Source organism: Protomyctophum parallelum (assembly GCF_964188405.1).
Source record: "Protomyctophum parallelum genome assembly, chromosome: 14".
NCBI lineage: Eukaryota > Metazoa > Chordata > Actinopteri > Myctophiformes > Myctophidae > Protomyctophum > Protomyctophum parallelum.
Genome location: NC_139709.1, coordinates 46,726,754 through 46,750,842, shown reverse-complemented (window position 1 = coordinate 46,750,842; position 24,089 = coordinate 46,726,754). Strand labels below are relative to the sequence as shown.

General features: G+C 40.3%; 3 protein-coding genes across 3 annotated transcripts; 1 reads left to right on the top strand and 2 right to left on the bottom strand.

Annotated features, from left to right (window-relative positions):
- Positions 1–420: 420 nt before the first annotated feature.
- LOC310870815 (uncharacterized protein) lies at positions 421–9,271 on the bottom strand. Its single transcript, XM_083782135.1, has 6 exons — positions 9,260–9,271; positions 5,814–5,974; positions 4,753–4,861; positions 3,913–4,032; positions 2,121–2,199; positions 421–1,657 (listed from the first exon to the last, which is right to left on the bottom strand). Exons 2-6 carry the CDS (start codon positions 5,894–5,896, stop codon positions 1,566–1,568), a joined length of 483 nt encoding a protein of 160 aa, XP_083638261.1. The 5' UTR covers positions 5,897–5,974; positions 9,260–9,271; the 3' UTR covers positions 421–1,565.
- An 838-nt stretch (positions 9,272–10,109) lies between these two features.
- LOC310870370 (cystatin-like) lies at positions 10,110–13,761 on the top strand. Its single transcript, XM_083781559.1, has 4 exons — positions 10,110–10,236; positions 11,007–11,105; positions 11,832–11,957; positions 13,125–13,761. The coding sequence occupies exons 1-4, from the start codon at positions 10,135–10,137 to the stop codon at positions 13,215–13,217; spliced, it is 420 nt and encodes a 139-aa protein (XP_083637685.1). The 5' UTR covers positions 10,110–10,134; the 3' UTR covers positions 13,218–13,761.
- Positions 13,762–14,826: 1,065 nt separating this feature from the next.
- On the bottom strand, positions 14,827–22,191 carry LOC310870813 (uncharacterized protein; the record flags this gene model as incomplete). The annotated part of the gene is made up of 3 exons (XM_083782133.1): positions 14,827–16,875; positions 20,300–20,392; positions 22,146–22,191. 3 exons carry the CDS (start codon positions 22,189–22,191, stop codon positions 15,899–15,901), a joined length of 1,116 nt encoding a protein of 371 aa, XP_083638259.1. The 3' UTR covers positions 14,827–15,898.
- Between the last annotated feature and the right edge of the window lie 1,898 nt (positions 22,192–24,089).

Here is a 24,089-nt window from a genome sequence, read left to right as displayed (position 1 = left end):
ATAGTCAAGGACCCCCACATTTTATATATATTTGGCCACAGACCTCCATATCTGAAAATGTTTGTGCCAATGATCCCCAGAAGAGAAGATCTGAGTGCAAAATTAGCAGATGTATAAGCTCGTACGAACGTGATGGGAGGTTGTATCTGTGTCTATCTATGTATCTATGTGTAAATTGTTTGCAAAGTCTGTTATTTTGGGGGGGGGGGGGGGTGGGGGGGGGAATGTGAGTTTTTAATCATGGACTCTTGGGAGATTAGACCCTGGTGGTCTACTCTAAATTAGCATACGGTTAGGTATACCTCCAAATAAACAAACACAATTGAAGGCGTTCGGCCATGCATTCATTGTGTTTCATTCTGCTTCATTTGAAAATGCAGCTGGGTTTGACACAAACGTTACCAAATATAATATCACATTAGCATCACCGTAGAAGAAAATTAAATTAAAACCAGTCTGGCTGTAAAAGTGTAAATAACTCATGCATTATCATTGTCATCACCCATCACATTTTCTTTATAATTTAACACCCTCTGCTGGACAACTGTAGGAAAAGCAGCTTGAAATATTTCCCATAGATACCATGAAGTGAGCAATCACATCTTTAAAATGTTAGTGAAGCCTGCATTCATAGTTCAGGCAGACAACTTGTGGTACATTCTTCTCACTATTAATAACTGCAACATATTCAACAACAATAGCACTCAAATTATATAACAGATGTCTAAAGTCAGACATTAAGTTATTATTGTAAGTGATGCAGATAGACTTTAAAATGTATTTTTACTATAAAGAATGCTTGGGATAAGCGAACAAAGAGAACATGTATGTAGACCACGAAAAATACTTTGCACTGGAAACAGTTAAGAGCGAGTTAAGCTTATCAATACGCAGTGCTTGTGACGTTTAATGAAACAGCTCACACAACAAAAGTTATCATACTTTAATGCAGTTGTTAAAACTTGTAAAAGGGAATGAATAAAGCATATGCAGCATCATTAATTAACCTGTGGGTCCCCGCCTACAGGTTGGGAATCTCTGGTGTATTGTTCTAGCCTCCAGTGTTGATTTCGTCGACAAAAACTATGACGAAAAATGTTCGTCGGTTAAATGTTTTCACTGACTAAAACAATAAAAACGAAATAAAAACGAAGGCACGAGCCGCACGAAGCTATGATGACTAAATATATTAACGTGTAGAACTAAAACACAAGTCATTTTAGATTTGATTGCACTCGGGTGTTGCACTCTGAAATTAGCAGATCTACAAGCTCACAACACATTGCGCTGCGACGTGTTGTGAGCTTATAGATCGGCTATTTTCAGAGCGCAACCAAGTGTAAAATCAGGCATTACGACGCCATCAAGGCCCGCCAAAATCAACTGTATATTTATTAGACTAAAATTACATGATATAGTCGCCCAAACTCAAACTAAAACATTTCAGATGACTAAAATATGACTAAAACTAAATGGAATTTTATTCAAAAGACTGACTAAAACTACATAAAAAATTGCTGTTATAATCAACAGTGCTAGCCTCACTCCAGGCAGAGGTTGTTCTCTCAGCCGATGGTGCAGTTAGGAGCGTGGGATTCCACACAGATGTATTCGTTGGTGAAATGTTTGTATCCGTCTACCTTTGACAGTCCACTTCCTGTATGAAAAACACAATTCACAGACTTCATTCAAATTGTGAACAGATCCCCCAAATTCTATTTTTGTACCTTTTCTTTTGCATCTTTAACCCTAACTCTAATTTAACCCTAACCACTGCCCTAAATCTAACCTCCAAATGCCTAATCCTAACCCTGATAGTAACATTTGACTGGTTTTATTATCTTTCACAGGACATTTGGTTTGCACGCACGCACACACACTCGCGCGCACGCACGCACGCACGCACGCACGCACGCACACACACACACACACACACACACACACACACACACACACACACACACACACACACACACACACACACACACACACACACACACACACACACACACACACACACACACACACATACACACATATACACACACACACACACACACACACACACACACACACACACACACACACACCTCATTATGTGTCAAAATGGAATTACTCACCATCGATCAAGTTCTGGAGGCTACAGTAGTTGATGTCACTGTCCACCGGGTCAACAAAGATGTCTGATATTGAATCCCCCTGGACAAAGAAATAAAACGAAACCATCAATGAATACATTACTCATTTTCCCATGTCCTTGTTTATTCTTTTATTCCTTAAAAAGTATTTTTTGTTGTCGTGTTTTTACAACTTTTTTATTTTTTACAGTGGAAATATATCACCTTCAGAATCCTAATCAGCTTTATTGTCACAGGTTTACACAGGTGTAAAGTCAAACAGCGGGTACATTTTGTTTTTGTGCGTTTTCTTTACTAGATCTGTGTGGTTCCCTGATTGGGAATCAGGTTCGACTGTTTTACACAGCTGTATTTATCTTTCTGTACGGCACTTTGTAAACCCTGAGTTGTGAAATGTGCTATATAAATAAAGTGGATTGGATTGGATTGTCTATGTCTGCTATAGAGTGTACATGCGCCTGACATCATCATCATACCTGGAAGTTATGCGGGAACGCCTACTGAGTTGCAAAATAACTACTTTCTGGCCTTGATAGCCCATACATCCAAACAGAAAAGTCCTATTTGATTGCATTAAATGACTTTAAACAACACTAAATTCACTTTGTCGCTCACTTGCCACTCGATCTGCCATTCACTTTATGCATGTGCATACCCTCTATACCAGTGGTTCTCAACCTTTTCCAGCCGCGAACCCCCCCCCCAAATAAATATATGTGTACTGGGGACCACCATTACATTTAGTTTGACTCTGTTCCACAGAATAGCTGATCTATAAACTCACAAAGAATTGCAAGTCGAAACATATGTTGCATTGTGAGCTTGTAGATTTTGCAGTTTTTATAGTTTTTTGATTATACTTTTGAAGCTGTAATGTTACTTGTTTTAGGTAATGGTCCTAAAGTCATTAAATCGTCACTTAACTGTCATCTAGGCGGGACCCCCCCAAAATGATGTGGGCAACAGGTTGAGAACCACTGCTCTATACTAGCCGCGGAGCCACAGGCCCAAAAGCTCAGCGGTTAAGGATTAACCCGTGATGTCATGCCGTACTTTTTATTTGTGTTTTCTCTATTCACTTGGTCATTAAGGTCCACAGAATGAGAGGCCTGCTCTGCCGAAAACATTGAAAAGAAAAGTTATGGCCATTGTTGTATACCACACCATAGACAACCAATATAAGGAAACATTTCCCAAATGTCATCATGCTTTAGGTAGCATGTGACAATTGTGACATGTCAAACTAGGGGGTTTTCATGATTGTGAATCCATTCTAAGCATTAGTTTTGCACGAAAAGCACTCCTTGGCCTAAAAACGGCCATAGCCGCCATCACAAAAGTGATGAGGTCAGCACAAAAGTAATGAGGTCAGCAGATTTGGGCACATTTTGGCAAGTGGCTATGGCCGAATTTAGGCCAAGGAGTGCAGAGCAGGCCTCTCATTCTGTGGACCTTAATGACCAAATTAATAGAAAAAAACACAAATTACTTTCAAGTACGGCATCACACATCACAGGTCCTGTCCGATTTTGGGCCTGTGGGCCTCCCCGGCTATACTGACTGAGCGACCGAGATTGTATTTTCTACATTAGATAGTTGCTGTAAGTAAAGACAGTATACAAGATAATCGTTTTGTCTTCTCATGCGTTGGCTGTCTCTACTCCTATGAATCTGTCCTGATTGTGCAAAATTACTTTTGGAAAACATGTCACTTTAGGTAGCCTAAATGTACAGAAAGGTGGCCATTTGCCATTTAGACAAAGGATGTACTTACGGTGACTCTACACATGGTGGCCTCCTCTGCCGGATTGAAGATGATCTGAAATGTGTTGCTGAACTTGGTGCTTGGAGAGGTGTGCTTTGCTTTGATCACGTACGGAGTGGTGGACACCAACTGGGACAGAATTGAACGCTTTGATTAGATGATTAACCCATTCATGCAATGTCAAAACAGATGGACATTTTGGCAAACATGTCATATTATAATAATATATTTGGTCCTCGCTAATGCTCATTCAAATATGTCACAATTTACTACTTAAACTCTCTCTCTCTCTCTCTCTCTCTCTCTCTCTCACACACACACACACACACACACACACACACACACACACTTGAATTATTTTATTTGGATCTGCACAAGAGGCGTAATACAATAGACCCAAACACTGATCAGAATTAGGTTATACATTATATGGTCCAACCAGATATAGCTGCTGCACATGCTTAACACACAGAGGGAAAAGAAGGAAAAAATATATATATAGCACATTGTTTACATACTATTACTTGACACCACTATTAGACATGTTGTTTGTTTTGTTTTTGTCTTTTGTTTTTTTAAGCCACCTAGGGATAAACGCCAGACAGACAGACTGCCCATAGTAGCTGAGACAGAACAGTATTTAGCCAGCAATTTACTACTTAAACTCTCTCTCTCTCTCTCTCTCTCTCCACACACACACACACACACACACACACACACACACACACACACACACACACACACACACACACACACACACACACACACACACACACACACACACACACACACACACACACACACACACACACACACACACACACACACACACACACACACACATTGTACCTCATACAGACAGCTTTGACCTCCAGTTATGCAGCTGCCGTCGCTCCTCCAACTCTTGATCTGAGTCACCAGAGTGACATACACGTCACGGCACGGGATGCCAAAGATCCTAATGTACACACCACATGATACAGTATAATCATAATCATAATGAATAATAATTCTAAATAAGTCCTACATATCGTTGCTGTCGCCCTACTACTTGATCATACTACGTGTTTTGAGCTTGGAGATCTGATACTCATGCTACTTTGTTATTTGAATCCTGAAAAGCAAACCACCCAACAGAGATGATTTTCTTCTTTTTCTTTCTCTAAATAATTAAAAAACTATTTTGTCTATACATCACGTGGCACGAGTTGCTGTCCACCGCTGAGCGTGTCCAACGCGACAAGTATGAGAAAAGGTTAGAGTCACGAGCACCTTGTCTAACACGCATGTGACCCCATTCACACAGTGATAACACAGGATATCAAGTCATCTAAAAGTGAAAAGCACAGGCCAGCGTCTGTGCTCAAACTGCTCATACAGCAGTAGAGCTGAAGCTTTTAGAGTTAAATACTTCAGTATTGATTCAGTGAACAGAAAAAAGAACGGAGTCAGCTGAAACAGGTCATGTTAAAACCCCCAAATGATTTTAACGAATAAAACATTTTGAATATAAATACCGTACATGTAACTAGTAGATTTGAAGTGTTTGGACTCTTCTATTGAGACATTTAGACCCTGGTGTCGGGTAGGACGTAGGCCTACTGGGTGACAAGTAGTACTGCCTGAAGCTCATAAAAGTACTGTATATCTCCCTTGACCAAGCAAGTATTCCGCCTCCTTGTGAGGATACAAAACTTACAGATTGCAGCTTTAAAATCTAAATAATCAGTATATGGTGATGTGGGACTGAACACCTAAAAAGGATAACAATAATACTGTATAGACACACACACACACACGCACGCACGCACGCACGCACGCACGCACGCACGCACGCACGCACGCACTCACTCACTCACTCACTCTCTCTCACACAAATGCGTGTCAAGAGTTGAAAATGTCTTACGTACCAGATCATTTTGCACTCTGAAGTGAAGGCCACGGTTGCTCCCAGAACCAGGAACGTTGCTACCAGCAAGGACTTGGTGTACATGGTAGAGGCTGTGTGGCAGCGGTGTGGTAGCTGGAACGTTGTTTCGTCTGCGGGACTCCTTCCAATGTCTGTTAGCTTCTTGGCGCGCCAAGGCCCGTTATACAGGGGGCAGGGAGATACAGGTCATGTGAGCAGGTGCATCATTGATTGACATGCTCCAGAAAATGTGAGAGATCAGATCTTCGTGAAACGGAAGAATGCAACACGTTCAAATATTTGAACCCCCTTTCAGTCCAAAAGCAGCATTGCCATCAACCATTAGCAGTAGGATGGTTGGAGGACGATTTGACAGATTTATGCATTTGTCATACATACATTTGTCATACATATGAATGGTGTTTTTGATGTTATTCTATGAAGTCACAATATTTCGATGAAATGGTTCATGAAAGTCTGATCAGTGTGTTTGATATTATTAACAAACAACAATGTAAATATTATACATTTTGGGGAAAAGTAATTTTCGTGATATGCAAATGTGGGCATATTCAATATATATTAAGCTAATTTGCATATGCAAATTAAGTTTCAGAGAAACTTGTAATACAAAAAAGTTTAGTTTTCATGTTAAGATTCATTGTGGAAAGTTTCATTGTGATAGGACAAAAGAAAAAAAAAGCCCATTAGGGTGTTTAGTTTTCTCGAGGTATTCTTAGGACTTTTAGTATGTTGTTCTAGACACCTCATAGAGATGATCTATGGTGAAAAAAAATCTCTTTTAATTAGTCTGTCTGGAAATGCTACTTTGCCTGGACTAATATAGCCCTGGGGGATTCCAGTCAACTACGTATGTTGTAAGAGGCTAGCTTTAGATAGTTTTGATTGGTCAAGTGTCATTAGTCAGAGTTGGGGAATAGCTTCACCTTTCTGTATTGTATATTTTATATTATCATAAAAATCGTAGTCTTTTGCTATTATTATTTGGGGGCCCACTGGCAATATCCTCACTGCCCATCAATGGGCCCCGGGAATACCTGTCCTATATAACAAACGGTGTATAAGCAAGGTTGTGCTATTTTGTACACTGCAGCCAGTGTTTCAGCATACAGCATGACTAAGAATTTCAAAGCCTTCTGTTTGGACAACAAGTGACCACACTGCAATTAAAACAGGTTTCTTTGCCATGATTTATGATCATCTGGTGTTGCCAGACCATCATAAATCCACTGACTTGTGAGACTAATGGAGTTGTGAAACTCCATTAGTCACCTCAATACTAACCTCAATACTAACATTTGTTTACTGAGTGTACAACACTTTGGTTTTAAATGTGCTTCTAAATAAAGTATACCTGCTGTATAAGGGGCTGCCCTGGCGTTCATGCTGAGGTATAGGCCACCTAACCGTATTGGGATCAGCCTTCCATTTCGACATCCCGCCACTCCGACATTGATTTCTAATTGTCGGAATGACGGTACTTTACATTTTTTTCCAAGGGTCCTGCCATTCCGACACGGGACATCCCGCCATTCCGACACTGGACATCACTGAATGGATAATTTAGTGGATGTGCATGTGGCTCAATCAATTATCTCTATAACCCATTCTGACCGGGCACCCATTTTGGTGTTGGCATCATGTTATGCTTTAGCTATTGAAAAATAGCAGATCTACAAGCTCATATCGCGCCACCGAGTGGCGCGATACGAGCTTGTAGGTCTGCTATTTTTGAAAAATCGAAGAGCGACTGACATTTTTAGAATCTGATCTCAGGTCAGAATGGGTTCATCAGACCAGTGTGTGTCCGGCGGAAACCTCGTATGAATCTGATCTCAGGTCAGAATGGGATAATGAACTGTCGGGCTTGCACAGCGCGCCACGCGCCGTGGCCTCACGCCTCGCCACCTCACAGCAGTGCAACACCAAAGTCAACCTCCACACCACACCCCCAAAATAAATCTACCGTAGTTTCAAAACCTGATCTCTCACATTGTTCTGCTCTCACAATGCTCTGTCACATTATTCTGAGCTGTCACATTGTTCTGAGCTGTCACATTCTCTGTCGCATGATTGTCCATGAATGAACCTCTCAAATCCCATGGGTTGGAACCGGAGACCAATTGGGTCTCCATTTACCCGCTGAGAGCTGTTCATGAGGTGGACAGCCGCTGCCTCCGCCGGCGGGGGCAATGGGGCTCAAGAGGTTTAGGTCAAGCTTCAACTATGTTTACTGTTTAACAGCATATCCAATATAAATACATTGATATCTAAAGGACTATGTCAATGTTATTGTTGCATGTTTAGCCCACTGAATAGTTTGTAGGCGCAGTAGCCATGGTTCATGACTCTCGTATTCATACGAGAGTCATGGCTTAACTGCACCCTGTTTTTGGCGCTCGCTACATTTACAACTTTTCCGTATATATAAACATTCAGATTTCAAATATAAAGTACTCACAATTTGTCCCACGGGTGTTAGTTAGTTGCAGCACCAGCGATTAGAATTTCTGCATCCCGCGTTGTTTAATAAAAAGCATTTTTATCCGAGCTGTTATTTTGCCATTGGCTTTCAACTACGCGCCCCTATCGGTCGGGAGGAGGGTGGCACTCGGTGTGTTCGATATAGGTACGCTGACCGCCCTGCCAATACAGACTAATAGGCGAGTGCGCTCCCGGTGTGCAAATGTGGATTTCCCAAACGAACCCCGTTTGAAAAAAGTAGCCGGGGCGCTCGTATAAAAATGCTTTTTATTAAACAACGCGGGATGCAGCAATTCTAATCGCTGGTGCTGCAACTAACTAACACCCGTGGGACAAATTGTGAGTACTTTATATTTTAAATCTGAATGTTTATATATACGTAAAAGTTGTAAATGTAGCGAGCGCCAAAAACAGGGTGCAGTTAAGTCATGACTGTCATGATAATCATCATGGCAGTCATGTTTCAGGGCTATAGGCGCAGTATACTGACATGAATGGAGACCAAAGGCTGCTTGAAATATCAAGAAAACTGGATATTGTCAGCAGTACATTTACAGTATTATGACTTCTAGACAATGATCTACATAGGGAAAAAAACATGCATTTCCACATCTTCTGACAATGATGACATATTGCACATTAGGGTTACATTGCCAACATTCTATATCAAGGGTTCCCAAACTGTCACCCTTTTTGAGACTCAAAAGAAAGATGTGGTGTCTATTAAGCCCTACTGGCTATATATTTAAGAGTGAGAAATAAAAGTTTGTTTGTGAAGGCAGTACAAGCAACAGGCATTTTAATGGGTGTCTGGAAGCCTACTGGTCCTGACCTTCAGGTTGTGGAACCGTGTGCCAGATGGTAGAGGTTAATTACCTATAATCTATTCTTGTGTTTTGCTTTTTTTCAGTCAAACCGGTTCCCCAATAGGAAACTACATACCTGAGGTACGTGTAGGAGCATGAAGCAGTCGTTGTCCAGGATCAGCTGTCATGGTCTGTCAGTACGTCACAAAGGTTCTACGGAAAATAAATAATTATGATTGCTTAAGTTTGCGTCACTTCAATCAAAACCCACAAAGAAAATCTTTGCTCAATTATGCCACAAATCTGTGGAATGTAGGTTACTACCTCAAGACATTTGTAGAGTCCGGGGATGGCCGGGCTTGACAGTCTTTAGTTAATTATTATCTCAAGTGATTCCATTGTATTGAACAAATATATTTGTTCTCATTTTAATGTATTGCTCGTCCACTATTTGACTGACTTGATCAGCACTTTGCTGTTGTTGCTTTTTTATTGTTTTTAATTATTTTGCTGTACTTTACACGACTTTGAGCTGCATTGTTACAGTATAGGCAAGGTGCTATATAAAGTGCATATCATTATCATGACACTATAATGCTATTTTAAAATAATCAAAATCAAACTGAATTCACCCAAATGTATATAATCTGAAGTTTGCACCTTAAATTAATTGATTTGTGTTTTGAGGTTCTTCTCCTGTTTCTCACCAACCTTCTCCATCTTGGTTATGATGACTTCTCTTTTTTGTGTATCAGACAGGCCAATTGCCAATATCATCATTCATCAACCCATGAGCAAACATCAGTTGGTACACAGGTTTTATTTTTGGAAAGGAACACGCCCTGATGGGTTAACAAAAGTCACGCATCTGGTTTGCAGAGACTCTATATTTGCCTCCTGGGTCCCACCCCTATGACAGACAGGTCACAGGCCTCCTGGGTCCCATGCCTATGACAGACAGGGTTGGGTAATCTGCTAGGTGTTTTTGCTATTGCTGGTGATTTGAGAAACATGATTTGGAAGATTGTTGTGCTGGCGGTGGGTTTTTCCATAGGAATCTCAGCTTGGGAAAGTACTTGGATTGACACAGATACCACGAAAAAATGGCCCCGGGTACGTATTTTTACTGTACTTAAGTACAATGTTTAGGATTTTGTTTATATTTCTACTGCTCGTTTAAGAGTGTCTTGTTTTTAAGAACCACCTAAAAACATTACTGCTTCAACAAGCATTTGGGGAATATCATTGAGTTCCTCCAGGTGTGAAACACGTCTGTTTTCCTGAGATGTATTGTGGTTACATTTGTTGCTGTTTCTTATCATTTGAATGTTCCTTGCTGTTTCTATTTCTGTTGTATGTAAAGCAGTTCTTTCTGTGAAAAGTGCTATTGAAATAAATGTATCCTTTACTACATTTTAGAGGCAAATATTGTTTGTTATTTTGTACTTATTTTGAACTTACAATGTGTGCAACGACATCCGAGCCTACTTTTACTTTGTTATTGTTTGATGCCAATACTTTTGTACTTTTACTCAAGTAAAATATTATGAATTCAGGCCCTTTACTTATTTACATTAGTTTTATAGTGTGTTATTGCTACTTTTACATAACGTCTTTGTTCGGGTGGAAACCTCATTATGTCCAAAACTGTTCTAGATTCAAATTAAAAAATACAAAAAGTATCAGCAAAGCAAAGCTCGTCACATGGCACCGCGTTCCAAGCTTGTGGATCTGACACTTTTGTGTGACACTGTAGTATGATCAAGTAGGGCGTTAATTCATGAAAAAAAAACACAAAATGTTTTAATATGGCCGAGATAAGAGGTTTCTACCCGACAGCAACAATAAGTAAAGATCTGAGTACTACTTCTTCCACTGCCCAGGAGGCCTTGCAGTTTGCCGTGGACAAGTACAACCATAGATTCAAACACACCTTCCTCCGCCAAGTCTACAGAGTGCTCGGGGCTGAGGTTCAAACAAAGGTTTGGATCTTTTGGAATTATGCATTTATTCATATTCTCCTGTATTCCGACTTAACAGCAAGTCATAAAATAATTAGGGATGCACCGATCCGATACTCGTATCGGAGATCGGCGCCGATCCAGGCTAAAATTGTAATTACACATAATTATCGGGTATCGGATCGGTGGCCAATCCATTATCCGATAATTATGTGTAATTACAGTATGAAAACAACTCTACCTCCTCTGTGACACAGCAGTGTAGTATTGACAGTATAACATGTGGAATGCAGCCAGGCTAGCCTGCTCACACATTAACCTGGTCTAATTGTTGCACAGTTATTTAATAAATAATTCAGTGCATTTATATCTGTGTTTGTTACATTTTGTTTTACAAAGTTGGGAAAGTAATGTTTAAGTCAAGCCTTGATGTTGCCTTACACAAAATAATGATTCCAGACTCCACACAGTGAGGCATACAGCTTAATAGGTTATTACGTTTCTTTGTGGGGGGTATCGGATCGGTACTCTGTATCGGCAGATACTGGACCCCCATGTATCGAAATCGGTATCGAATGCCAAAAAGCTGGATCGGTGCATCCCTATATATATATATATATATATATTAATCTTTATCTTGAATTGTTTGTTAATATTTATCTTGCACTATTGGAAGTCCAAACATTGCCAGCAATGATTGCTATTTGACAGTGAACCATAGCTATAGCTTACTCTTCTCCCTTTCAGGAAGTGTCTGGCTGGAACTACATATTTGTTGTGGAAATGGGAATTAACACGTGTATCGATGGCACTACAGCGCTCCGCATTAACAGCACAGACTGTGTGGTACCTGATGACCTGCAACTGGTTCAGGTAATAGCCCCATCTATCGTCTGTCGGTGGAAACCTCATATAGGCCTATGTCCTAAATGGTTACTTGTCAGGATCCAAATTCAAAAATATCAGATCGACAAGCTGAAACGATGTTACTTTTGAAGCTTTTGTGTGACGCCGTATGATTAAGTTTACAAAAATATTAGTTATATTAAACATTAGTTTACAAATATAAATAATAATAATATAATATAAAATAAAATATTAGTTATGTTAAACATTAGTTTACAAAAATAAATAAATCATAATAATAATATGGAGATAGGTTTTTTTTCTTTCTTTTTTGTCTGATGTTGGCAATAACTTTTAAACCACTGGAAAGCCTGCTTATTTCCCTTTGTAAGGATCATGCATTTGGGGCGATTGAGCAGAAGCAGAATTGGCAGAAACCTTTTCATACACTCAACCCACAACTTTGGCATAAATTGTATTGCTGAGAAGCATTATTAAAAATATCTTATCATCTTTTACTTTCTATTGAACACCCCACATCTGTGTGTGTGTGTGTGTGTGTGTGTGTGTGTGTGTGTGTGTGTGTTTTAAAATATTTTAATGAAAAGTATTACAAAGTGCTTCTGACTAAACCTCCATTCGATCCTCAAACCAGTAAAACGTTTTTTCCATCATTGATTACAATGTCAAAGTCAGACAGAACAAAATCCACATAATGGTTAAAAACATCCTAACTCAACTTGCACTGTATTCGAGCAAAGTAATAATAATAATAAAATGATACATTCAAGTATCTGACAATGTATAAAGTCACTATACCAACTTTGACGAGGCAGTATTTCCCCACTGAAAAGATAATACTTTGGTTTCTGCCCAACAGCAGAGATATTAATCTATCTACAGTAAATAGAGTAATTGAGATATAAAGTTACATTCAATATAAAGTGAGGCTCATACAGTTAACTCATCCAAACATGTGGCACATCTTCAAGCTAATGCATAATACATTATTTAAATTATTATGTTGAAGGTGTGCTGCATGTTGGTATTATTTCATATGTCAATATTACATTTACATCACAAAGCAGCTTGTTTGGCCTGTGAGCTTGTTTTGTCCCTCTCAAAACAGGACTTCTTGGACATAGATTTATTGTTAAAATATGTGAGTTTGAATTAATTGTTTTGTACCCCCAGATTTACAAGTGCCGATTTGGAGTGTGGAGCCAAACAACAGGTCATTGGCTGACAAGCCTATCCTGCGATAACCGCGAGCAAGTGAACCTATAAGGTTCTCAAACATTTTCACGTGAAGGACGGCCAAATTATGGATTTGGCTGCGGAACCCCATCAGAAAATATGTTGAGCCTGCATGGGATCCCTATGGGATTTGTGTTGTTAAAATGTTTCAGAAATATTTAAAATATTTCAACAAAAGAAAGTAAACAAATAGCAGATCTGCAAGCTCACAACACATTGTATCACAGTATGTTATGAGCTTGCACTGGCTATCTTCAAATAACCGATGTATATAGTGTTGACGTGGATTTTGATGCTATATTAACACATTTGGCTGGGGACCACCTTCACCTTGTCGGACCCACGGTTGTCCAAAATCGCCACAAAAGGCCTCTGCCCGGGCTCTGGACAGGGACCCTGCCCAGTAGCTGGCCTGTTCTGACATCACAACACTCCATATTTGGGCATGCCTGACACGGAACTCCAAAAAGGGACACAGAGAGACAGATACAGAAATCTCCATATATGGGAACATAAAAGGGACATAGACAGATGGGTGGAACGGGTACTCTGACACGGGTACAACGGGTGTTGCATAGCCCATTCTGACCGGGCACCCATTTTGGTGTCAGCATCATGTTATGCTTTATCTATTGAAAAATAGCAGATCTACAAGCTCATATCGCGCCACCGAGTGGCGCGATACGAGCTTGTAGGTCTGCTATTTTTTGAAAAATCGAAGAACGACTGACATTTTTAGAATCTGATCTCAGGTCAGAATGGGTTAATCAGACCAGTGTGTGTCCAGTGGAAACCTCGTATGAATCTGATCTCAGGTCAGAATGGGATAGCCGGGTGGGGCATGGATCTCCAACTTCCATCGCTACCGACTCGGTGCTCTACACCCGGGCACCGGTCTAGTCTTCATAAAATTGGTCCACACTATTGTTCATTATAAAATACCAACATGTTTTTCTACTCAGTCTGTGTCTCATAGGAGGGCTGTGGGCAGATCAGAAACCCGTCCACCAGTGACATCACTGTTAGGCAAATCACTAACGATGGCTTCCATTTTCGCATTGCAACTTTTCAGGACTATAGAAAGGACATGCATGATTTTCCCATCAGGACACGCCCCCCTCATCTAGACTGAGTGGCAAAACAATGAGCAGCATGGAGTGTTGGAGTTTGGAAGCACTCTTGGAAATCACTCAACCGTCACCTGTTTCTAAATGTCACATAATGCAGGAGGCAGCAAAATGTTGTGTTATTGAAAACAAGCACTTCCAAACTCTGACACTTAGAAATATAATCAAATGCAGGGCATTTCTTGACAGAAAGTAGCTCATAACGTTTCTATGGTGAATTTTCATGAAACAAAAACTTTGCAGATAGAAAGAGGATAATTCAAGCTTTTCGTTCAGCTGCAATGTTGGTGAGTTAACATTGTTAAATGCAATCAGACAGGACTTTTCTGTTTGGATGAATGGGCTGTCAAGGCCAGAAAGTAGTTTTTTGCCACTCAGTGGGCGTTCCCGCATAACTTCCAGGTATGATGATGTCACGCGCATACCCTCTATAGAAAGCCTGTATTTTCTATTTGCTTGGATTTACGAGCAATGATGGACGAGTTTCTGAACTGCCCAAAGCTCCTATTAGGACCAATTATATGAAGATAAAAGTGGTGAAGTGGTCCTTTAACTGCTTGTTCCTTGTCTCATTCTCAAGATGTGAAAGAATGTACATTTTCATTTTATTTCATTTTTTTATTTTTTATTATCATTTTACACCTGGTTAGATTTGGCTACATACTGCCATTTGAACAAAAGACAACATATTGGACTGTAGATATAATAGCAATGAAGTTGCATTATTAGACTATTTTCCTGCTGAAATTTCTCGGATCCTTCTAAAGGTGAATGGGCTCGAGGCATGTGCAATACTGTGGCTGTCTTGGTTTGTTTTTATTTTTGCTTGTTTTTCTTTTTGTTTTGCTTCCTATGGTATGGTGTGGATGATGGCGTAGATGAACTGGAGGAACCCCCCCTGTCCTAATGTTTTTTTTTGTTTATTTGTTTTGTCTGCCTGTCAGTTTGGTAAAGTATGTCTTTTGTAAAGGTTTGCACTGTACGTGCAAATTTTTAAAAACCAATAAAACTATTAAAACACAATGGCAATGAAGTGCAAGCATGTGACAAAAGGATGAAAAAAGACTGAATTGTTTTGGTTGTGTTCACTTACATGTGGCTACACTGCCAACAAAATACTTATTGCATCCAGTAAAATTAAATTGTTTTAATGTGATGCATTTGTATTTGACTTTGACGTTATGGTCCAAAGGTACAGTATCACAGGACATGCAGTCAGCCCAAAGGATTTTGTTTATATTTTCAAATACGGCTTTGAAAAGGAACTTTGTACACCACTGCACTAAAGACAACACATGGGCCATAGTGTAAGGCAATATATCACTGGGCATAATGCGTAATAGATATGGATATTTTAAAGGCAATGGCATGTGGCACGGTGATTGGAATAATTATTGTAAGGCCCAAACCACAACTATGCATAATGTAACTGGTAGCAGAGGTGTTTTAAGGATTTAGGCTGGGGCACAAGATAGCCAATTGTTACGGGGGCACGCCTCTTACGCAATGCTAAATCCCCAAATTACGGATGAAGTGCCCCTGACGCAAGACAGGGGCAGACCCACTGACACTCTTGTCAGTGGGTCAGAAAGGTTTTTCTCTGTGGACATGCTGGTGTCTCTTTAGCCTGACTGAGATAATAAAACTCTTGTCACAATGTTTACACTGGAAAGGTCTTTCTCCAGTGTGGAGTTGCTGGTGCCTCTTAAAGTCACCTGACTGACTGAAACTCTTGTCACAATGTTTACAGTGAAAAGGTTTTTCTCCAGTGTGGACACGCTGGTGTGTCTTTAGGTGATGTGACAGACTGAAACTCTTGTCACAATGTTTACACTGGAAAGGTTTTTCTCCAGTGTGGACACGCTGGTGTCTCTTTAGCCTGCCTAACGTAATAAAACTCTTGTCACAATGTTTACACGGGAAAGGTCTTTCTCCAGTGTGGATACGCTGGTGTGTCTCCAGCTTACCTGATTCATTGAAACTCTTGCCACAGTGTTCACAGTGGAAAGGTCTTTCTCCAGTGTTGATACACTGGTGTTTCTTTAACTGACCAGATGTAATAAAACTCTTGCCACAGTGTTCACAGTGGAAAGGTCTTTCTCCAGTGTGGACATGCTGGTGATACTTCAGGTGAGATGACCAAATGAAACTCTTGTCACAATGTTTACACTGGAAAGGTCTGTCTCCAGTGTGGACACGCTGGTGTACTTTCAGGTAAGCTGACCGAGTGAAACTCTTGTCACAATGTTTACAGTGGAAAGGCTTTTCTCCAGGGTGGACACCTCCACTTGTCTCCCCCAGATCATTATTGTCTTCAATGACTTCAGTGTCAGATTCAAGTTCAACTTCAACTTCAGAGCAGTGTGAAGAGATGTCTTTATCAACTTCACTTTCCACTGATAGTAACTTCAATGCTGACCCACCAGGCTCCTCTGGTCTTTCAAGTTGCTCCTCCTGTTCCTTTTTAATGTGTGAAGGCTCTGGTTCCACCTGGAGGGGACTGAGGCTCCTCTCCTGTTCAGGAGAAACCTCCTCTTTACGCTCAACCATGTACCGGATGGCTAGGAGCAGAAAAATAACATGTTAGACAACACTGGATTCCTAAAACGTAAATCTACATTTCTATCTTCCGTGTTCCATGTACAAAGCTTTTACTTACTAAGACTAACAAAACATTTACTAAACCAGTAGGACGCCTAAGAGTGAGAAGGGCGAGTGCACGCATCCGCCTCGTTGACGGCAGACTGCTGGGCGAGCGATGGCGCTTTGGCATGGGGGATTAGATCAACATGGAATTAATTCTGTACAGGACATATAAGGAGCATGTCTTGAGTGTACAGGGTTTGAGGAGGTCAGATCAACAATGTCAGAACAGGTCAGTGCCCTATATGGAGATCTAAGTGTGGTAGCGGGGACATTCACTTGAGCGTACAGCGTTCGATGAGGGCACAGGTAGGGCCGGGCCTACATTTTCGGGGCTGAAGTCTAGTTTTCGCCGGCTCCCGGGAGGGGCTGCACTATTAACTTTGAGGCAGGCCTGTATAGAGTTTGAATGGACAGGTATCAGTCAAAAGGGAGACATCGAAGAGGATGGATGGATGGATGGGGAAGGATCAACATATGGAATGTCAGAACAGGTTCTGACATATATCCATATATGGAGATCTAAGGGTTTGAGGTCAGATGTAGAGTTGTTGATGACATCAGGGATCTCCATATATGGGCTGATGATGTCACGAGACCATCTATGGGGATAATAAGTGACTGACTGATTGACGGGAAATTGGCATTTTCGCCTTTATTTTATATATTTTATGGAGGGACAGACAGTAGGCTGACAGGAAATGAGAGATGGGGGGAAGACATACAGTAAAGGTCGGCGGGATCGGGAGTCGAAACCGCGGCACACTGCCAGACTGGATTACCAGCCAAGGTGCCTGGACCAATGAGCCATGGCCCAGGCCGAAATTGGCATTTTCATAGTAAATGGCAATAAGTACAGGTTGTTACAGGTGGTTCTGGAAACAAAAAGTGAGGGGCGCTAATATATTAAAGTCTAACTCATGTTGATTAGGTGATGTAATGCTGATGTAAAACAAACGGTGCCAACACAAACATTATACGCCATTAACAATAAAGAGACAATATGACGTAAACGACACATTATGACGTAAATTTTCCCAATGCATTTACTAAACAAACTTAAGACAAACCTGTGTATAGGAGGGGCTAGTGCCCCTCAAAAACCAGGCTTTGAGGTTTTAGCTAGCCTCGGTACCCAGGCTTTTATTTTCGTTCTGGTTTTAGCAAGATTCTAGCAAAATACACATTTTAAAAAGTGACCTGAATTAATATTGTAATGCTCATTGCTGGTGCTATGATGGTTTCTATGCCTCATATTGTTCTTAATATTTAGCTTATAGTTATTGTTACAGCATAAGTGATTCTCTCTTATTCCTTATGTACACTTTCTTGCTAACAGAATTACATGTATTTGGGGGAAGGTACATGACTGTGGAGGGAGATTTCGTTTTCCGGTTTTGGTTCATTCATGGTGATTGTGACGCTGGCTGGCTTTGGTATGGACACTAAAAATATTGTAATAATTATTACCATTCTGACAAGTAAAGAAGAGAATTTGATATCCCTCGTACTGGTTATTCCTTGTTGACATCTCGCAACAATATATTTTTGTTGTATTACCCAACAAATTAATTATGGTGATAGAACAAACATATATTTTGAATCATTAAAACATGTTTTTTACACTTGAATGGTTTACTGTACCTTAAATTCTTTTGACTGATAAAGTATTCCATCAATCAATTCTTATGTGAGCTGGGAGTAAGTTAGGTTGTAGTCCAAGCCATTACAACTAGATGTCTGTATGCAGTATGTATGTCACCTCCAAAATAATTCATAAGTCATGCCTGACATGTGTATGACATGGTCATAGGAGCCATGAATTGGTGTATTGCAATCATTGATTGTTATTATGATTTAAAGTATATTATCTAAACTCACTGCGTTGCACTCTGCAACAAGACAGTGCCGAAATCAAGTGTATGTTACTGCATTGGCTATTTCTCACCTGAAATGTTTTAGGAAACATTATGTTGATAACATTATTATTAATTAATTAATAACGTACCATTCTGCCATCCTCTTTGTTTGTTCAGATTCAACTGAGTAACTAGCAATCGCCCTGAGATTGGGAGATCCGGGTTCAATCTTGTGGCCGGGTCATACCAAAGACTATAAAAAGGGGACGCGATGTCTCCCCGCTCTCAGCATCAAGGGTTGGAATGGAGTAAATCCACCCAGGATAAGGATGCTAGGGTTCAAGTGGTTAAACCTTAAATCAAGAAGCTTATAAAAAGCTTGTCAAATATCTGCGTTATCTCACACAAATCAGACTCACAGACCCATTTCTAGACTTATCACCTCCTAAAGAAATGCCATTAACAAAATCTATCCAGGTATTTCTGGCTTTAATGGCTGGAGGTGGTTCTGTTTCATTACGTAGAAGAAAACACTTGTGAAGTGATGAGATGGGGAGCACGGGCGCAGTCAGTAAAAGATAATACAAAATAAAATTCAGATGGGGAACACAAGAAGTACTGATTTATTATGGTGGTGTGTGTGCCACAAGACATGATGATCAATTTGTTAAATCATCTGAAATACAAAAATACAAGGGGTCTATGACCAAACAATGAAGAAGTCAAAAAAAAAAGAAGAGTTTACAGCACTGTACTGGCCAAAATAAATGACTATTTCAACCATAATCGAGCAGTCTCAACCTTGTGTAAAAAGTAACACATTTTGGCATGATGGTGGAAGATCAGGGACACTCGGTTAGCGTACAATGTCTTCCAGGGAGCATGCATACGTAGAGCAAGCTTCATGGCAATCTTTGTGCAAGTGCATGGCCTAACCCATTCTGACCTGAGATCAGATTCATAAGAGTTTTCCACTGGACACACACTGGTCTGATTAACCCATTCTGACCTGAGATCAGATTCTAAAAATGTCAGTCGTTCTTCGATTTTTCAAAAAATAGCAGACCTACAAGCTCGTATCGCGCCACTCGGTGGCGCGATATGAGCTTGTAGATCTGCTATTTTTCAATAGCTAAAGCATAACATGATGCCAACACCAAAATGGGTGCCCGGTCAGAATGGCCTAAAGGTGGCGATAGCTAGAGGAACGTGTGTTCTTTGGGTACCAAAATCAGTAAGATTCATCCTTGCTGGATGCAAGGACTATTTACTGCAACTTTTGGAAGAAGCAGCATTCAGATTTTCTTGAATGTGTTTCTATTATTTATTTTATATTACTACTATTAACGTTATATCACATTTGCACTCTGAAGCACAATTATATAATAATTATTATTATACAATAATTTCACTGCCAATAGTGCAGCTAGCACAACTGTTGTATTTGATAATGTACACCTGAAGCTGAAAAAGAGAGACTTACAGAGGTCTGGCTGGTCTTCAGGTTCCTTCTGTTTCACTGAAACGGGTCTGGAGAATGTATCTGCACCTGCTGTCTGGACTCCACACACAGAGTCTGAAATGAAACAATAAAGATCCCAGATGAGTATTGGATTCATAAAAAACAAACTCCTCTCATGCTCAACTTCAACAACCTTTTGTTAATCACTTGTCAACTGGTCAAGTAACCTTTTCACATGAGCACTTCAATTATGAATAATAAACCTTTTCACATCAAGCAGGACACCATCAAAATATTGTTTAGCATTCTTGAATAGTTTGTGGATAATGGATGTATTGGATATAACGTTCAGGTTCCGGTTTATTTGTCATATGTGTAACTGCCATTTTTCCAGTTTCCAATCTTTGGCTGTTACCTCACAGGTATGGGAGTGATCCTACGCAGTACACACAGAAAATTGCAACAGATGGATGTCCAGTCTTTGATCCAGTTTGAGTGTTATTTATTTATCAGAAATCAGAAATGAAATTGAGCATGAACATGAACATACCAGTGATGTGAGTGATCCAGTGATGTTATTAGTAGATTATAGGTTATAGGTTAGTCTCTGTGCTGCCGATACTGCTGTGCTGGTAAGAACGGTTTGCTCCCTGGTTCCCTGTGTCTAGTTCCTTACTAGTGCCCCTGTGTCACCTTATAAGTGGTCACCTTCTAGCAGCTGTGTGTCTCAAGCCCGCCACCAGGTGGTCAAAAATAATACTGGTAATAATAATACAAATAATGCCTCTCTTCTAATGGCTCCTACAATATGTATAGATACAGAGTATAAATACAATGAAATTTATTTAGCTCAGAGCACTCTCAGTCTTATAGACACAGGACAAAAACAAACTGTTCAGCAGCCAAATCTGAATCAAATCAAATCAATCGTTTTCTAATTCTAATCATTTTGTGCTGGAGGAAAAAATAAAGCCTATAAAGTATAAATGTTTTGTTTTTTCAGATAAACACTCAGTCTCTCTCTCACTCTCTCAAGACTCCCCCCATTTCTGGTTCTTTATAAAGAAAATATTTTTATTTTAAAAATGATTATAGAAAAGGGCATACAGAAATAACATTGTTATTTTTAACATCCTGTTAAAACATTTTAATGTTCCTATCAAAATGAAAATAAACTGGAGTTTTCTAGATTACAGTTTAGCTTGGTATTTCTTACCAGTAACAATCAAGCTATCAGTGAGTTAAACATTCAACATCCTGGTCTTCTCGTTACCAGTAGACTTCACTAAAGATCGATTGATCACCTTTCTTGTGTACTGTGACAGGTACTGGCATCAGTGGCATGTCATCAGTGGCAATAAACCTGATCCAGGATGTATGAGTGTCCTTAACTCAAGCACAATGCACATATTGCTGATAAACCAGTAGCTTCTCTCTGAAGTCAGGGGACAAGCTAGCCCCTTTCGGGACCCTACATAAAGGGTCGAACAAATGTCAGAAACTTCAGTAGCATTGGGTTCTGCTTGGAGGACTAGGGACAAGCGTGGCTGGGTAAGGCCTGTCCTGGGTCGTATTAACTGGATCACAGCTTTGGTGATGGGCATTCCCTCATTCCGTTTTTCAGTAACGAATTCACACACCCTCCTATCAATCTCTTGGAAGGTTTAGCCGCTCCGAGGGCCGCGGAAAGCCTTTCTCTGACTGCATGTTTGAGACGTTCTTTTTGTGCTCGCCATTTTCGAACGTGACATTCTGTGAGTGACATCGTACTTTATGGCCGCTTGGCAGTTGTTTGATGACTCTGCCGCGTTGATAACCATCATCTTAAAATTGGCATCATAACTTCTCCTCTGTTGTATACACTTACACATCAAGTCGTTGTGTCCGTGTGTTGCTTCCATCGCTCGATTCATGTGTATCAACTCAACCCGGACGAGAGAGGAACGGACACAGTCAGTCGTGAGTCGTCGCCCGTGGGCCGTGCCTCTCTCTCGCCCGGGTTGAAACACGTCACACACACACAAACTATTTTGAGTTCCTACAGAAGCCCCTTTAATCCATGCTTTTAATGCTCGTTTAGTTTAGAAGAACATAAACAGGTAGGAGTCAGGTAAGGAGTCGGACACAAAATAAATGGAAAATAACTCCCACTGAATTAATAATGTAACATGAATTCCAAAGCAATTTCTTATTTCTTAAAACAAATAAAATACCTAAAGGTTTACAAATAGATGGACATTTGGGCACAATATTTTCTGGGTGACTGGGCAGTGGGCACCACTTGGACATGTGGGCAATAGGACAACTGGCACCTTGGAGGGGTGGGCACTGGGCACTTACAGCCTGGGCACTAGAGATATGTGGGCACTTGGACAACATGGGCACTATAGAGATATGTGGACACTTGGACAACTGGGCACCTTGGACGAGTGGGCACTTGGACAAGTGGACACTAGGGACATGTAAGCACTTGGACAACTGGAGGCACCAAAACCATCTGGGCACTAGGAACAACTGGGCCCTTGGACCACCTGACTTAGGGTGTTTTTTTGTTTTGTTTTGTTTTTACCTTTATATGCTGTTTTTGGTAAGTGATATATTTAACCCGTTGAACGCAACACAACACAACAACAAGGTCAAAGGTACTCACTGGTCAGCAAAAACACCTTGAAGACCTTAACAGGAGCCCTCGTACAAGGTTTCTTTGACTATGCATCCACCTCTTGGTACCACAGCACCTCAAAGGCCCTCAAAACAAGGCTCCAGACCTCCCAAAACAAACTGGTCAGGCTCCTACTTGGCCTCACCCCCCGAACCCACCTCACCCCTGCCCACTTTGACAGGCTGGGATGGCTTAGGGTCGTCGACAGAGTACAGCATCTTGCAATGGGTCTGGTCCACAAGATTCGATACACCACCAAGATACCCATGTACCTGTCTAATACTGTCTAATGTAAACGAAGTCCACACCCACAACACCAGAGGGAGTGCAACAAACCATGTGCAACCCAGATTCGGCACAAACAAGGGACTAAATTCTTTTCGCTCCTATGCCACCAAAATGTGGAACGCCCTACCAACAGTCATTAAGACATGTGAATCCCTTGACTCCTTCAAAACCGCTCTCAAAGGGCACCTACGGATGGCTGCAATTCGAAACTGGCCTCTGTAAAATCTGAATCCCCCCCCCCCCCCATTTTCCCTCACTGTATATTGTATCTTTTCCCTTTTTTGCTTCCCATATGATGAATTCCTGTTCTGTTCTTTAGCTATATTTGTATGTCTCTAAATGTTTGTATGTCTTTAAATGTTTTGATGAATTGAACAATGTGGACCCTGTTGTAAACAAGTGTAATGCTTAATTGGGTCGTCCACTCACAGTTGACAGTCTTTGTATTGAGTTTGTGCTTAAAATGTACTGTAAATTCTACAAACTGTTAATAAATATTTCAATCAATCAAAAACACTATAAGAGTTTATTTTCCAAAATAGAACTGAGGCCAAAAGTAGCCTACATTATAGCAGAGTTTCAAAGTACAATAGAAGAGTGTATTTGCCAAAATAGGAGTACTGTTAAAAATAGAACAAACTGGGGAAATTGTAAAATACAAAAAAAGAATGAAAGAGTACTGTTAAAAAAATGTTAAGATTGAGAAAAACATAGCTACACTATACACTAGACCAAACATCAAATACTGAGTAGCATAAATGAACGATTCTCGTTTTATACCCGGTATAAAACTATATATTTTTAGATTATGTGAAGTTACAAACTACAGAGCCATGGCAAATAAAAAGACGTGCAATATGA

What these genes read in the sequence shown, in the direction of transcription:
- LOC310870815 (XM_083782135.1), bottom strand. Translation starts at nt 5,896, where the DNA reads ATGTACACCAAGTCCTTGCTGGTAGCAACGTTCCTGGTTCTGGGAGCA. An exon ending in TCAGAGTGCAAAATGATCTG is followed by an intron (nt 4,862 to 5,813) that starts GTACGTAAGACA and finishes TGTGTACATTAG; the next exon opens with GATCTTTGGCATCCCGTGCC. An exon ending in CCTCCAGAACTTGATCGATG is followed by an intron (nt 1,658 to 2,120) that starts GTGAGTAATTCC and finishes TTTTTCATACAG; the next exon opens with GAAGTGGACTGTCAAAGGTA.
- LOC310870370 (XM_083781559.1), top strand. Translation starts at nt 10,135, where the DNA reads ATGATTTGGAAGATTGTTGTGCTGGCGGTGGGTTTTTCCATAGGAATC. An exon ending in CCACGAAAAAATGGCCCCGG is followed by an intron (nt 10,237 to 11,006) that starts GTACGTATTTTT and finishes TCCACTGCCCAG; the next exon opens with GAGGCCTTGCAGTTTGCCGT. An exon ending in ATGACCTGCAACTGGTTCAG is followed by an intron (nt 11,958 to 13,124) that starts GTAATAGCCCCA and finishes TTGTACCCCCAG; the next exon opens with ATTTACAAGTGCCGATTTGG.